The sequence below is a fragment of the Taudactylus pleione genome, unplaced genomic scaffold (assembly GCF_031769625.1).
Source record: "Taudactylus pleione unplaced genomic scaffold, aTauple2 ptg000351l, whole genome shotgun sequence".
In the NCBI taxonomy this organism is placed as follows: Eukaryota; Metazoa; Chordata; class Amphibia; order Anura; family Myobatrachidae; genus Taudactylus; species Taudactylus pleione.
The window spans coordinates 41,695-58,820 of record NW_028284752.1 but is presented as its reverse complement, the minus strand read 5'-3'; the positions used below and the strand labels follow the sequence as shown (position 1 = coordinate 58,820).

General features: G+C 47.6%; 1 protein-coding gene across 9 annotated transcripts in view; it reads right to left on the bottom strand.

Annotated features, from left to right (window-relative positions):
- The window catches only part of LOC148508691 (uncharacterized), a 96,559-nt gene that overhangs the window by 43,463 nt on the left and 35,970 nt on the right, over window positions 1-17,126 (bottom strand). For 4 of the 9 annotated variants that reach the window (XM_088444186.1, XM_088444185.1, XM_088444187.1 and 1 more), the window contains exons 1-4: window positions 12,305-12,648; window positions 11,864-12,205; window positions 9,688-9,872; window positions 4,023-4,207 (exon numbers count right to left, since the gene is read on the bottom strand). In XM_088444186.1, coding sequence (XP_088300312.1) covers window positions 4,023-4,207; window positions 9,688-9,872; window positions 11,864-12,205; window positions 12,305-12,310 — 718 coding nt within the window. In that variant the 5' untranslated portion in view covers window positions 12,311-12,648. Of the gene's footprint in view, window positions 1-4,022; window positions 4,208-6,140; window positions 6,931-9,687; window positions 9,873-11,863; window positions 12,206-12,304; window positions 12,655-14,011; window positions 14,065-17,126 lie in introns of those variants that run through there. The other 5 variants (XM_088444191.1, XM_088444188.1, XM_088444190.1 and 2 more) reach the window with 3 other exon arrangements.

Sequence of the window (17,126 nt, the reverse complement as noted above, 5' to 3'; positions counted from 1 at the left end):
ACTCTCAAGGGAGACCCATCTGTAGAAGGTGTGAGAGAAGTGGACATATCGCAAGGAATTGTGATCGCACTGAGTCTTTAAACTCCGAGACCCCGAGGATGGGGGCCTGAACCTCGGTGAGAGCCAGCCCCAATATGTAGGACCGTGTCCCACTATCCCCATCTTGATCAACGGCGTAGAAACATTACCATGCTGGATACCGGGTCACAGATCACCACTATACAGCTCGCTAAGTTCAACCAACACTGGGGGGATGGACAATTATTATTACCACCTCCGTCATGGCTACAATTAATTGCCAGTAATGGCCTAGGTATCTCCTGTGTAGGGTACTGGGAGACCGATGTGCAAATTGGAAAAACCTCTCGCTCGACAATGCTGTCTGGTAACTGAAACCAGTGATGCAAAAGTGGCACCCATTATACTAAGGATGAACATCCTCCAGCAATGTCCAGAAGAATTGGTCTCTATATTAAGAGGATAGATGTCTCAGGCAGTCTTACCCGCACGACAAACTTTACAGAAGACTATTAAGGTTATCCAAGGTCATCAAAAATTGGCACAGAATCCCGGAGCTATTGGCAAAGTTAGAATTACAGACAGTAAACCTGTCAAACTCCAGCCAAACTCAGAGACCATAGTGTGGGGAAAAACTTGCCAACAGACAGAATTACGAGGCTTTCATTGAACCAAGTGTCATTTCCGCCAGTTGTGACGTCTTGGTAGAAAGTGCTCTAGTGACTGTAAAGAATGGTAGAGTACCCATACGTATTCTGAACCCTCATAACTGCCGAGTTAAATTATACCGGAACCAACCTATGGCTAAACTGATGTGGACTACTTTTCAGGATGTCGTTAACCTCAGTTTTAGTGTCCAGCAGAAGGAATTAATGGCTTCTATCAAGGTCGAACCTAAAATTGAAAAGGCGTGGTGGGATGAACTTCAAATAGGGGATAGTGGCACCTCTGAAGAACATCGACTGGGAGCTCTTAACCTAGCTAGGGAAAATTCAGAGGCTTTTAGCCAGGGTCCAACTGACCTTGGAGCGGTGACAGAGATCCAACATGATATAATCACTGGAGATCATCCACCTGTAAAAGAGCGGCATCGACCACTGGCTCCAGGTTTATATCAAACCGTGCGGAAGCTGTTGGATGACATGAGAGCTTCTGGCATTATCCAAGAAAGTCATAGTCCATGGGCAGCCCTGGACAGAGGAGCGACAGGCCGCATTTGACCAGCTTAAAAAAATTCTGACTGAGGCCCCTCTGCTGGCGTACCCGGACTATAGTAAACCATTTCGTCTCTACACTGATACCAGCAAACAAGGATTAGGTGCTGTACTATCCCAGGTAAAAGATGTCCGAGAACGGAAAATAGCATATGCCAGCAGAAGTTTGAGAAAAACTGAGAGAAACGACGAAAATTACAGTGCCTTCAAACTAGAATTCCTGGCTCTGGTGTGGGCGGTCACAGAAAAATTCTGAGATTATCTTGCTACAACCCCTTTCATTGCATATACTGACTGTAACCCCCTGGCACATCAGTCCACTGCAAAACTGGGAGCTTTGGAACAAAGATAGTCCTCCCGTCTAGCCAATTATAATTATCGGATTCAATATCGGAGTGGCCGCAGTAACATTAATGCCGATGCCCTATCGCGAATTCCTGGTGAAGCGAAAGAATTCACAGAAGATGATCCTTGGGAAGAAATAGAAATCCCAAACTTCAATCTACCTGGAAGAGTTTCAAAGCAGAATGCATTAACTATAGGTGCAGCAGAAAACATTCCACCAAGAATGACAGAAAATTAAAATGAGTGGGCACAATGGCAAGATGAATATCCCTCCTTCCGGAGATTAAAAAGGATGATGCTCACGCGACAAGGCATGACTAAGTTTGAAAGACAAGTAGCAGAGCCGGAATTGGTACAATTGTGGCGATAGAGAGAAAAATTAGAGATTCATGGAGATACCATTGTCCTGCAAAGTACAGATCCAAAAACCCACTCTCTGATCACACGAATTGTGGTGCCGAAATCAACAGTCAACAGGGAGTTAAAAGCTTACCATGATGAGTCAGGCCACTTCGGGTACCAGAAGACCGAAGCGAATCTCCGGACCAGATTTTACTGGAACAACCTCCGGAAAGATGTGGAAAGTTGGTGTAAAAGTTGCTCCATTTGCAGTGCTCGCCAACCTCCTATCCATGACCAGAAAGCACCTCTTCATCCCATTATCAGTCGGCAACCCCTGGAGGTGGTGTCCATCGATCACATAAAACTGGAAACAAGTCGATTGGGATACCAGTACGCCCTCACAATGCTGGATCATTATACCAAGTTTGCAGTCGTTCTCCCCATTCGGGATCTATCCGCCAAAACAACAGCAGAACTTTTCTGTTGAGCCTTTGTCCGTCCTTATGGATACCCCTCAAAAATTCTAACAGATCAAGGCCCAGCTTTTGAATCCCAGTTGTTCAAGGAGCTGTGTGTGCTATATGGATGCAAAAAAATGTGAACCACCGCCTATCATCCCCAAGGGAATGGAGCTCCGACACTACAAAAACAAGAGTGGCCCACCTTGTTGGCCGAACTGATGTACATATATAACAACACTGTCCATTGTACCACCGGATACACTCCTTACTATCTGCTCTTTGGGCGACCCGGGAAGTTACCAGTTGATCTCCAATTAAATGTACCTGAAACCCTCAGTTTGGATACATACCCCAGGACTGAATGGGTCCAAGAGCATCAAAATCGGTTAAAAACAGCTCAGGCATTGGTGGATCAACACATGGAAATCGAGAGGAAGCGACAGCAGGAATACTATAATTTGAAAGCACATGCTAAACCTTTAAAAGTGGGAGATAAAGTATGGAAAAAAACAATCAACAGCACAGTAAGCTGGATTCAAGATAGGAACCCATTCTATACAAAATCACTGAAATCCCCAATGCCGAGATTCCGACCTATAAAATTAGACAAGAGAATGGGTCCCTGGAAAAATTAGTTCATCGAGACCAACTGAAACTCTGTCAAGGCTCGGGAGGAGAGCCTGAAACTAAACCTGAAAAAATGTCACCTGTTCTAGGAAATTAAACTGAATCACAGCCAGGTGATACCCTGAAACTTATGATGAGCATGTACTGGCCGGTAGTCCATGGTCGTTTTAACCCTGCAGTTGAAGAATCAAGGGAAAATGACCAGCCTGAAATAGCTTATGAAGACATGTTCAAAGTTCCTGAACTCCGAAGGTCTACCAGAGCTACCAAGGGAATACTACCCATCCGGTACAGGCCATAGGGCAGCTATTGACCGTTGAAGCTGTAAAAGACAAATAACCAAGTGAAATTGTTACATGTGTAAATACTGTGTTAAAGTTATAGTTGCTACAGTTGTTGCAAAATAAATAGTGGTTCAGATTTATTAGAAAATGCGGATGCATGGGGAAATGCATCATTCTAGCGGGGAGGAATGTGATACCCCTAAAGTGTTTATGACCCAAGATCATATATGTACACAGTAAATAAATGATATAAGATGCATTGCCATTTAAGGTTAAGTTAATTAATATATTTACACAATGTTTATAACAAAAAGAAATAGGCTGATTGATGTATACATAAGTGTGTTGCCTTGCTTGTATCAGTCGAGGGCAAGTTATTATTCGTATATACTGTGGTCCCAAGTACAAGTCATGTCCAGTTTAACTGCATAAAGAAACCCCCTTATTGAGGGAGAATGGAGCCTGCAGCCCGCGCCGGACATAGGAAACTAATGGGCACGCGGTCAGCCGCGGACCAGCTCAACGGCAACCAAAGGGACAACCCTTTTCCCCCCTAGAGTAATGAAGGCAACCACTGACCACTGCGGTGCGTGCAGTCAGAGGGAAAATGACCAGCACGCGACCGCTAGTATAAGAGCGCCGCCGTAGGGAATGCTGGGTGTGTGTAGCCTGAGGGAAGCCTCTGAGGAGAGCGGTGCGGAGTGGAACCCTGTGAAGGGAGCGCGTCTTACCGGGAGCTGATAAGCGGATTCGCTGCCTTCCGCAACGTGAGTGCTGGGACCAGGGCTGACAGGAAACCAGGAGGCATTGCCGGAGGAAGCAGTGTCGTCGGGGGGCCGCCTCCACAACCCTCCCATTCCGAGTGACTGACGGCTGGGGCTGGACTGAAGAGAGGAACTCTGTCCTGGGTGCTGGGCTGTGAGAAATAAACAGAACAGGTCTGTCAGTGATCCCTTCATTAACACATCAGCACCTTATAAATACACTGATGCATGCCCATTAGCACAGAACTAGAGAGCCCCATTCAGTCAGACTTTGCCTTGACACTTCAGGAGAGTTACAAAAGGCTCAGTGCAGCATTATAGTTAGAGTACCAAGACTGTGTTACATGCACACCAGCAAAAGTAAATAAGTATACTGTACCAAGACTGTGTTACACTCACACCAGCAAAAGTAAATATGCATACTGATAGCCCTTTTACCCCAGAATAACCTAAGTACAGTGGAATGCAGTGCTCCCTGCAGTGACAGCCCTTTTACCCCAGAATAACCTAAGTACAGTGGAATGCAGTGCTCCCTGCAGTGACAGGCCTTTTACCCCAGAATAACCTAAGTACAGTGGAATGCAGTGCTCCCTACAGTGACAGCCATTTTACCCCAGAATAACCCAAGTACAGTGGAATGCAGTGCTCCCTGCAGTGACAGGCCTTTTACCTCAGAATAACCCAAGTACAGTGGAATGCAGTGCTCCCTGCAGTGACAGCCTTTTTACCCCAGAATAACCTAAGTACAGTGGAATGCAGTGCTCCCTGCAGTGACAGCCCTTTTAACCCAGAATAACCTAAGTACAGTGGAATGCAGTGCTCCCTGCAGTGACAGCCCTTTTACCTCAGAATAACCTAAGTACAGTGGAATTGCTAATTTTTAGCTAAACAGCTCCCTCTTCTAAAAAGGGCATACCATTTGCAGTACCAATTTGGCAGCTGAGAGGAATTGTGAAGGGCAGAGTGAGTAAAAAGAACAGCCATATCATCCGCCAAGATACAGAGAGAGTAGCCAGGAGTGATTGCTGCAATTGCTCTTCAGCAGGGCTGCCATCAGAAACTGTGGGGCCCAGGACTAAAAAAATAGACAGGGCCCCCCACCACCCTGCCGGCTGGTAGAAGCCACAATGGGGGAGGGTCTGCTGAGGGGCGGTGTCTGTGGAGGGAGTGGGATACTCCCTCGCTCACCCACCTGGCAACCACAGGGTGATTAATCCTGTATGTATGTGTGTGTGTATATATATATATATATATATATATATATATACATACATGCACATACCAGGACAGGCGTCACTCTTAGGACTTATTCACATCAATAAATCACGCTATAAGTGGCTCCTTAGCTCCAACAAAGCTTTGGAGGAAATCTGTCATAGCAAAGGAGCCACCAATACTGTGAATCATTGATAAGTATAAGTCCTATGAGATCCAACGGACCTGGTTTATATATTCACAAGTTTGTTGTGTGGAGGGTGGAGGGCACCTGGGCATATGTTCCTGTGAGCCAATGTATATATATATATATATATGTGTGTGGTACACCCAAACTTGTGCCCACCTAGGGGTCCCCCAATTTTTTATTATACAGATAACACAGCCCTGTAATTGTCGGCTGAACTGTAGGTGACGCTGCCCAGGAAGCAGAATTTTCAGCTGGCTAGTAACTAAGTGAGCCCGCTAAAAAGGGCCCCCATTGATTGGTCCCTTAAATTGCAGGGCAGAGGGCCCTAGAGGTGGGCTACACTAGGGGCCCCTAACCAATGGGGGGCTGAAGCGGCTGCTGAGAAAGAAGGGCAGCTCTGACCGGACCAGGGGTTCCTGGCATGGCTGATGAAGGAGAGAGTTGCTGCCTGCGGACCAGGAAGAACAAGGGAGCTGCTATGAGGATCCCCGCGGTGGGGAGAGTGATCGCTGGACCTGCTGCCCTGTTAGGGTAAAGTGCAGCCGATACCTGCAGAAGCAATCACCGGAGGAGCTGAGGATTGTCTGCACGACCGTGCGGCATTTTTTTGCCTGTCTGCCGGATCCTTCACACGTACACCCACCTGCTCTCCCCTGCTGGTGACTGCTGACGGTACGTACCAGAGCTGTCCTGAGAGCGGAGTGGAGAGGTGCCAGTCCCTGCTTGCCGGCATAGGAGAAGGACCCGCCGTGGACTCCGCACCAGACCAGGCTGCCGGAGGAAGGACCAGGGGAAAACAGCCGCCGAGGACAGCTGGGAGGACCGAAGGGCCCAGCCTCAAGAAGACCCCACTTTTCTGTCTGGAGAAGTGCCCGAAGACACGGAGGACCGGTGCGGAGGATATGCATGCCGGGATCAAGGGAAGGAGCCTGCACCGTGACTCTGACCCCAGCGTTGCCCGGAAAGACACCCTCCTGGAGGAGAAACTTCATCAGGGACGGCCCCGAGAGGAGATCCGGAAGCTGCGGGCAGAAGAGGAGACAGCCCCTAAGGAAAGATTCCTCCTCACCCATATATATTTAATTAATTTCTCCCCCTCACCGCACTTTATATTACCTACCTTCATGGGTGGTCGTCTGGGTTCTGCTCAGTCCGCACGGGCGTCGGCAGCCGGCTGGAGCGTCCTCGCTACAGCCCTGCTTCTGCACATGCGCAGACACTTCAAATTGGCTGCTCGAACGGAGGAGCTCTGCAGCCGGCCAGTTTATCCAGGGAGGCAGGGACTGTTCTGTTGCAGCATGGCAAGACACTGATTGGACTACAGGGCCTGGCCCAGAGGTTAGTTGTTAGGAGCGGACGGGCCGTCCCTCACTGTCTGAGTGTGCGGGCCCAGGACTCCAGTCCCAGCAGTCCCCCCCTGATGGCGGCCTTGCTCTTCAGTGACTTTCATCAATTGACCCCTAGCTGTTTCTGAAAGGGAAAGTGATATACTACAAATATGGTAGCCAGACAGCTATCTAATTGTTCTTACCTAAAAAACCGTGCAGGACTTTGTATTGCACTATGATTACTTAATCCCTGCCTTTAATGAACTATTCACCAACCCGGGCAACGTTGATCTAACACTAGTGGCCAATTATCTCGTGCATGCAGAGAGGGGACTAGAGACTAGTGTAATACCTTATTCAGGTGCACCTGAAAATAGTTGGTAATGTTGTTAGAGTCAAACCATTGCACAGGGATATGTTGTTGTATGCCCATTTGTGTTTAACTCATTGCTCTCATAGGTGGGTCGAGTATCCTGCGTTATAATTATCGGATTCAATATCGGAGTGGCCGCAGTAACATTAATGCCGATGCCCTATCGCGAATTCCTGGTGAAGCGAAAGAATTCACAGAAGATGATCCTTGGGAAGAAATAGAAATCCCAAACTTCAATCTACCTGGAAGAGTTTCAAAGCAGAATGCATTAACTATAGGTGCAGCAGAAAACATTCCACCAAGAATGACAGAAAATTAAAATGAGTGGGCACAATGGCAAGATGAATATCCCTCCTTCCGGAGATTAAAAAGGATGATGCTCACGCGACAAGGCATGACTAAGTTTGAAAGACAAGTAGCAGAGCCGGAATTGGTACAATTGTGGCGATAGAGAGAAAAATTAGAGATTCATGGAGATACCATTGTCCTGCAAAGTACAGATCCAAAAACCCACTCTCTGATCACACAAATTGTGGTGCCGAAATCAACAGTCAACAGGGTGTTAAAAGCTTACCATGATGAGTCAGGCCACTTCGGGTACCAGAAGACCGAAGCGAATCTCCGGACCAGATTTTACTGGAACAACCTCCGGAAAGATGTGGAAAGTTGGTGTAAAAGTTGCTCCATTTGCAGTGCTCGCCAACCTCCTATCCATGACCAGAAAGCACCTCTTCATCCCATTATCAGTCGGCAACCCCTGGAGGTGGTGTCCATCGATCACATAAAACTGGAAACAAGTCGATTGGGATACCAGTACGCCCTCACAATGCTGGATCATTATACCAAGTTTGCAGTCGTTCTCCCCATTCGGGATCTATCCGCCAAAACAACAGCAGAACTTTTCTGTTGAGCCTTTGTCCGTCCTTATGGATACCCCTCAAAAATTCTAACAGATCAAGGCCCAGCTTTTGAATCCCAGTTGTTCAAGGAGCTGTGTGTGCTATATGGATGCAAAAAAATGTGAACCACCGCCTATCATCCCCAAGGGAATGGAGCTCCAACACTACAAAAACAAGAGTGGCCCACCTTGTTGGCCGAACTGATGTACATATATAACAACACTGTCCATTGTACCACCGGATACACTCCTTACTATCTGCTCTTTGGGCGACCCGGGAAGTTACCAGTTGATCTCCAATTAAATGTACCTGAAACCCTCAGTTTGGATACATACCCCAGGACTGAATGGGTCCAAGAGCATCAAAATCGGTTAAAAACAGCTCAAGCATTGGTGGATCAACACATGGAAATCGAGAGGAAGCGACAGCAGGAATACTATAATTTGAAAGCACATGCTAAACCTTTAAAAGTGGGAGATAAAGTATGGAAAAAAACAATCAACGGCACAGTAAGCTGGATTCAAGATGGGAACCCATTCTATACAAAATCACTGAAATCCCCAATGCCGAGATTCCGACCTATAAAATTAGACAAGAGAATGGGTCCCTGGAAAAATTAGTTCATCGAGACCAACTGAAACTCTGTCAAGGCTCGGGAGGAGAGCCTGAAACTAAACCTGAAAAAATGTCACCTGTTCTAGGAAATTAAACTGAATCACAGCCAGGTGATACCCTGAAACTTATGATGAGCATGTACTGGCCGGTAGTCCATGGTCGTTTTAACCCTGCAGTTGAAGAATCAAGGGAAAATGACCAGCCTGAAATAGCTTATGAAGACATGTTCAAAGTTCCTGAACTCCGAAGGTCTACCAGAGCTACCAAGGGAATACTACCCATCCGGTACAGGCCATAGGGCAGCTATTGACCGTTGAAGCTGTAAAAGACAAATAACCAAGTGAAATTGTTACATGTGTAAATACTGTGTTAAAGTTATAGTTGCTACAGTTGTTGCAAAATAAATAGTGGTTCAGATTTATTAGAAAATGCGGATGCATGGGGAAATGCATCATTCTAGCGGGGAGGAATGTGATACCCCTAAAGTGTTTATGACCCAAGATCATATATGTACACAGTAAATAAATGATATAAGATGCATTGCCCTTTAAGGTTAAGTTAATTAATATATTTACACAATGTTTATAACAAAAAGAAATAGGCTGATTGATGTATACATAAGTGTGTTGCCTTGCTTGTATCAGTCGAGGGCAAGTTATTATTCGTATATACTGTGGTCCCAAGTACAAGTCATGTCCAGTTTAACTGCATAAAGAAACCCCCTTATTGAGGGAGAATGGAGCCTGCAGCCCGCGCCGGACATAGGAAACTAATGGGCACGCGGTCAGCCGCGGACCAGCTCAACGGCAACCAAGGGGACAACCCTTTTCCCCCCTAGAGTAATGAAGGCAACCACTGACCACTGCAGTGCGTGCAGTCAGAGGGAAAATGACCAGCAAGCGACCGCTAGTATAAGAGCGCCGCCGTAGGGAATGCTGGGTGTGTGTAGCCTGAGGGAAGCCTCTGAGGAGAGCGGTGCGGAGTGGAACCCTGTGAAGGGAGCGCGTCTTACCGGGAGCTGATAAGCGGATTCGCTGCCTTCCGCAACGTGAGTGCTGGGACCAGGGCTGACAGGAAACCAGGAGGCATTGCCGGAGGAAGCAGTGTCGTCGGGGGGCCGCCTCCACAACGCTCCCATTCCGAGTGACTGACGGCTGGGGCTGGACTGAAGAGAGGAACTCTGTCCTGGGTGCTGGGCTGTGAGAAATAAACGGAACAGGTCTGTCAGTGATCCCTTCATTAACACATCAGCACCTTATAAATACACTGATGCATGCCCATTAGCACAGAACTAGAAAGCCCCATTCAGTCAGACTTTGCCTTGACACTTCAGGAGAGTTACAAAAGGCTCAGTGCAGCATTATAGTTAGAGTACCAAGACTGTGTTACACGCACACCAGCAAAAGTAAATAAGTATACTGTACCAAGACTGTGTTACACTCACACCAGCAAAAGTAAATATGCATACTGATAGCCCTTTTACCCCAGAATAACCTAAGTACAGTGGAATGCAGTGCTCCCTGCAGTGACAGCCCTTTTACCCCAGAATAACCTAAGTACAGTGGAATGCAGTGCTCCCTACGGTGACAGCCATTTTACCTCAGAATAACCCAAGTACAGTGGAATGCAGTGCTCCCTGCAGTGACAGGCCTTTTACCTCAGAATAACCCAAGTACAGTGGAATGCAGTGCTCCCTGCAGTGACAGCCTTTTTACCCCAGAATAACCTAAGTACAGTGGAATGCAGTGCTCCCTGCAGTGACAGCCCTTTTAACCCAGAATAACCTAAGTACAGTGGAATGCAGTGCTCCCTGCAGTGACAGCCCTTTTACCTCAGAATAACCTAAGTATAGTGGAATGCAGTGCTCCCTGCAGTGACAGCCCTTTTACCCCAGAATAACCTAAGTATAGTGGAATGCAGTGCTCCCTGCAGTGACAGCCCTTTTACCTCAGAATAACCTAAGTACAGTGGAATTGCAAATTTTTAGCTAAACAGCTCCCTCTTCTAAAAAGGGCATACCATTTGCAGTACCAATTTGGCAGCTGAGAGGAATTGTGAAGGGCAGAGTGAGTAAAAAGAACAGCCATATCATCCGCCAAGATACAGAGAGAGTAGCCAGGAGTGATTGCTGCAATTGCTCTTCAGCAGGGCTGCCATCAGAAACTGTGGGGCCCAGGACTAAAAAAATAGACAGGGCCCCCCACCACCCTGCCGGCTGGTAGAAGCCACAATGGGGGAGGGTCTGCTGAGGGGCGGTGTCTGTGGAGGGAGTGGGATACTCCCTCGCTCACCCACCTGGCAACCACAGGGTGATTAATCCTGTATGTATGTGTGTGTATATATATATATATATATATATATATACATACATGCACATACCAGGACAGGCGTCACTCTTAGGACTTATTCACATCAATAAATCACGCTATAAGTGGCTCCTTAGCTCCAACAAAGCTTTGGAGGAAATCTGTCATAGCAAAGGAGCCACCAATACTGTGAATCATTGATAAGTATAAGTCCTATGAGATCCAACGGACCTGGTTTATATATTCACAAGTTTGTTGTGTGGAGGGTGGAGGGCACCTGGGCATATGTTCCTGTGAGCCAATGTATATATATATATATATATATATATGTGTGTGGTACACCCAAACTTGTGCCCACCTAGGGGTCCCCCAATTTTTTATTATACAGATAACACAGCCCTGTAATTGTCGGCTGAACTGTAGGTGACGCTGCCCAGGAAGCAGAATTTTCAGCTGGCTAGTAACTAAGTGAGCCCGCTAAAAAGGGCCCCCATTGATTGGTCCCTTAAATTGCAGGGCAGAGGGCCCTAGAGGTGGGCAACACTAGGGGCCCCTAACCAATGGGGGGCTGAAGCGGCTGCTGAGAAAGAAGGGCAGCTCTGACCGGACCAGGGGTTCCTGGCATGGCTGATGAAGGAGAGAGTTGCTGGCTGCGGAGCAGGAAGAACAAGGGAGCTGCTATGAGGATCCCCGCGGTGGGGAGAGTGATCGCTGGACCTGCTGCCCTGTTAGGGTAAAGTGCAGCCGATACCTGCAGAAGCAATCACCGGAGGAGCTGAGGATTGTCTGCACGACCGTGCGGCATTTTTTTGCCTGTCTGCCGGATCCTTCACACGTACACCCACCTGCTCTCCCCTGCTGGTGACTGCTGACGGTACGTACCAGAGCTGTCCTGAGAGCGGAGTGGAGAGGTGCCAGTCCCTGCTTGCCGGCATAGGAGAAGGACCCGCCGTGGACTCCGCACCAGACCAGGCTGCCGGAGGAAGGACCAGGGGAAAACAGCCGCCGAGGACAGCTGGGAGGACCGAAGGGCCCAGCCTCAAGAAGACCCCACTTTTCTGTCTGGAGAAGTGCCCGAAGACACGGAGGACCGGTGCGGAGGATATGCATGCCGGGATCAAGGGAAGGAGCCTGCACCGTGACTCTGACCCCAGCGTTGCCCGGAAAGACACCCTCCTGGAGGAGAAACTTCATCGTGGACGGCCCCGAGAGGAGATCCGGAAGCTGCGGGCAGAAGAGGAGACAGCCCCTAAGGAAAGATTCCTCCTCACCCCATATATATTTAATTAATTTCTCCCCCTCACCGCACTTTATATTACCTACCTTCATGGGTGGTCGTCTGAGTTCTGCTCAGTCCGCACGGGCGTCGGCAGCCGGCTGGAGCGTCCTCGCTACAGCCCTGCTTCTGCACATGCGCAGACACTTCAAATTGGCTGTTCGAACGGAGGAGCTCTGCAGCCGGCCAGTTTATCCAGGGAGGCAGGGACTGTTCTGTTGCAGCATGGCAAGACACTGATTGGACTACAGGGCCTGGCCCAGAGGTTAGTTGTTAGGAGCGGACGGGCCCTCCCTCACTGTCTGAGTGTGCGGGCCCGGGACTCCAGTCCCAGCAGTCCCCCCCTGATGGCGGCCTTGCTCTTCAGTGACTTTCATCAATTGACCCCTAGCTGTTTCTGAAAGGGAAAGTGATATACTACAAATACGGTAGCCAGACAGCTATCTAATTGTTCTTACCTAAAAAACCGTGCAGGACTTTGTATTGCACTAGGATTACTTAATCCCTGCCTTTAATGAACAATTCACCAACCCGGGCAACGTTGATCTAACACTAGTGGCCAATTATCTCGTGCATGGAGAGAGGGGACTAGAGACTAGTGTAATACCTTATTCAGGTGCACCTGAAAATAGTTGGTAATGTTGTTAGAGTCAAACCATTGCACAGGGATATGTTGTTGTATGCCCATTTGTGTTTAACTTATTGCTCTCATAGGTGGGTCGAGTATCCTGCGTACCTGATTAATAAATATAACTCGGACCAAAGTGTATTTAATTCTCAGAAAAGTGTCCATTATATTGTTTCTTTTGAAATGTATTAATGTATGGTAATGTATATTAATGTTGCTAGAAACTGTTCCATTGTATTCAATTGCCTTGTTTGAGGATTTGAGAATAAATTTGCTTTGATACTTGAAATTGAGTCAATACCTTGAGAATCGGAGCCTTACTGCAATCGAACAGGACTGCCAAACAAATTGGTAAGCAAATTGACTGAAAGAATCCTCAGCACACCACGCAACTTCAGTTCTAAAAATTTTAAGTGTATATTACACTCTCCCTTCCCCTCCCTCTCACTCCGCCCCATCTCTTTTCCTCCTCCTCCTCCTTTTCTGTCCAACTTCCCTCTACCTCTGTCTCCTCCCTCTCTCCCTGCTCCATCCCGCTATCTCTCTCCCCTCCATCCCGCTATCTCTTTCCCCCCCTCTCTCTACCTCCCTCTGTCTTTCATTCTCCCTCCCTGTCCCTTCTTCCCTCCCTCTCACTCTCTATTCCTCCCTCTTCCTCTGTCTCCTCCTTCTCCCTTTCTCTCTCTCCCCTCCATCCCACTCTCTCTCCCCCGTCTCTCTTGTGCTCTCCCTTCCCCTCCTCCTCCTTTTCTGTCCACCCTCCCTCTTCCTCTGTCTCCTCCCTCTCTCCCTGCTCCCTCTCCCTTTCTCTCTCTCCCCTCTCTCTACTTCCCTCTCTCTTTCATTCTCCCTCCCTGTCCCTTCGTCTCTTGTTCACCTTCTCTCTGTATCTCTCTCTATATATAACCCCCCACTCAATATCCTGTGTATCCCCCTGGCAGTGTACTAGGTCATGTCTGGTATGCTGCAACCTTGTCTGTCAGTGGAGAGGTCGGAGACAAGGTAAGCAACATACTGTAGTACTCGCTGCGTGAGCCTGTGCATATTTATTGATGGGATCCCCACAGGTTAGTTGCTCTGGGGCCCCCACAAGCCTTAATCTGGTGCTGCCTGACTGTGTACTTACTTTATAGATTGTATGTTTTTCCTCCATTCATGCAGGAGCAGTAGTTGGCAAATCTGTAATGGATAATAATGTACATTTAGACTTTTATGCCAAGAAACATTAATTTTGAGGCACTACCAAGATATTTTCCCAGCCCCGGACTCCACAATAGTTATGCATTAAGGCAGAGTTTCCCAAACTGTGCCATTACAGTCCAGGATTTAAGGATATCTATGCCTGAGAACAGGTGATTTAATTAGCACCTCAATCAATTTAATTTAACCATCTGGGCTCAAGCATGCATATCGTTAAAACCTGATCTGTATTGGTGGTGTTTGGGAACCTCTGTATTAAGGGACATCTTTGCAGTAGAACACCGGTTCACAAACTCGGCCCTCAGAACCCAAAACAGTGCATGTATTCCAGGTCGCCTCACAAGTAAAATAATTAGCTCCACCTCTGGATTTTGTTTGAATACACCTGTGCACCTGCTAGGTGACCTGGAAAACATGAACTGTTTGGGGTCCTGAGGGCTGAGGGCCTGATTCAGACCCGAACGCTATACTGCGCTCGCTCGCCTTGAACAATTTTTCGCAATCTGCGCATGCGCATAATTCGCAATGAGTGTGCGCGAACCAGTCAGTGCAATAGGAAAGTGCTCGCCCGTAGCCCGTAGTCGGGCCGCTATTTTGAGTGACAGATTGTGCTGTTTGTGGGTGGTAACAGGGGAAGGTGCTTGTGAACGGGAGTGTGGATGTGCGAACGCAGGCGTGCCCGACCATCAGAACGGAGTTTAGTGGGTGTGCATAATTAGCAAAGTAGCGTCATTACACACGACTGGGTTGTATTTTAGCCTGAACTGCTCGCAATGTTGTGGTGGAAAAAGGCTACCACAAGTGCTGTGAGCAGCTCTGATGGCTCTCGATGTTCCCGATTAATCCTACAACTGCCGGAGATGACGCCTGGCATCTTTATACAGGTGCGAGCGCATAGTGCCGCCGCTCGCTAATAGTGGGTAGCTTTACGCGACACAGTGCGAGCGTATGATTTAAATATCCAGCCCCTTTTAGACAGCGAGCGGCCGCAAATAGCGACCGGGTCTGAATCAGGTCCTGAGTTTGAGAACCACTGCAATAGAACCACCAACCTGCTTTCATTATGAGTTACATTGTAGCAGGGTGGAAATCTCCCAAATTTGAATAAAGGGTTAACTTTCTATGCTTCAGGAAAGAACCACACCCTTTCTTCAATTTGGGGAGTTCAGGTATATAAACCTGCTTGAGTGGTGCATTCAGATGGGAGTGCACCTTTGGCAGTGCTCTGTGTATTGGATGCGGCATACCCTGACTTTCCATATTACTGTTCTGCTGTGAAGCTATATTGCTATGTTCCTGAGTTGTCATTTGTGCTGCTGTGCACTGGCTGTACCTTTTGTGAAATGAAAGCCCATTTGTTTTAAAGCACTTACTGTATATCTCCAGTTGTCACCTGAATCTACCTGCTACATACATGTTAATGTATTCCTCTTCCAACTGCAAATCCTCTCTCCCAGCAGTCTTACTTTCTGTAGTGTGTATGTATCTAATCTATGAGATCTGCTAGTTTGCTGGATCTATTTAGAAATCTGCTTTTTCTTCTTCAGTATCCATAGGGTCCACATGAACTGCCTTGGGGAATATGTGGTTTGGACGAAACCAGGCACCAAACAGTCAATGCCTTCCGGTCCCAGGATGCACTGGGTCCTCCTCCATATATACCCCACCCCCAGCCACAGGCATTCAGTTTTTTCATTTGGTGTGGCAGGAGACGCACCATTATAACAGACGGGACTGAGGTAGTCCCAAGTTTTGTTTTAAGTTTTTTCTCCAAGACTCTTGTAAGACACCTGTGCTGCCACTCCATCTACCCCCGCTGGCACCGCAATGCCAGTAACCTGTGTGGTCTGGTGATTTCGGCAGGGTCGTGGCGGAGCTTGCTAGCTGCGATGCTGTGACCTGGACTGCAAGCGGAGGACACTGGGAAGTCCTTGCTTCCAGCGTGGGAGATGCATTGGAAGCTGCTGCAGTGAGGGCCCGGTTTTGTCCACTCCCAAACTAGACCACCGGGGCCATATTGCCTGGTGCCGGGGACAAGCTTCAGATGCATTCTGTTGCTGGGAGGCCAGTGTCCCGATTGGTTGTGCAGCATAGGGGAGGTAAGCTCTCATACCGGCAGCCCCTTCCCTGACTCAGGCTATGGAAGTGTCGCCCACCTGGGTCGCTCCGCCAACCTCTGTATTTGAGATGCTCCCTGACCACGTTCAGTGCTCTGTGAAAACGGTTTGGTCTCAGGAGGTGTTGGGATCTCCCTGTATACCTCTCCCCAGGGGCCAGGTATATAATGCTCTATATCCTATCAATCAACTCTGCTAGTGTTTTGAGTAGTTGATTCAGAGCCCATTACAACTAAAGGTTGTATCTGCATTGTATGTGACTTTGTGCTAGCGCTGCTGTGTTTATATACTGCATTTTATTTCTAAACTGAGGTATAACTATCACTGCTCTTTCTCCTCATCCCTCTGACAGGATATGGGGGTTTTCTTTGTACTTCACATTTACTAGATAGACAGAGTGTGATGTATTTTATTTAGCAAGTGTTCATAATTTTCATCACAAAGGATAATCCACAATACAATATACAGTGATGGACAGTCTGGAAATTACAGTATATACTTCCCTTCCTCTAAATTGCAGATGGATCATGAGACCTGCACTTAGATCTAGACAATTTTTGTTAAAGGTGTCATAATTCTAGATTGGGCTAAGCCCAGTGACCCAGGGTTATATTTACTATAGTGTGGGTCCATAGCAACCAATCCAGATTCTGCTTATCATTTATTTAGCACCTTCTAGAAGATAATAGCTAGAATCTGATTGGTTGCTATGGATAACACCTCCACTTCTGTAAACCCGAACTTTAGTAAATATATACCCCCCAGATTCTAAAGCTAGGTACATACTAGAGTTATTTTTAAACAATTTGCCCATTTTCGATGGATCGGAACAACAAATAGTTCAAATTGTCCAGTGTGTATGCACTATACCACAGGTTCTCAAACTCTGGGCCTGATTCAGAGCTGATCGCAATTGGCGCTCGC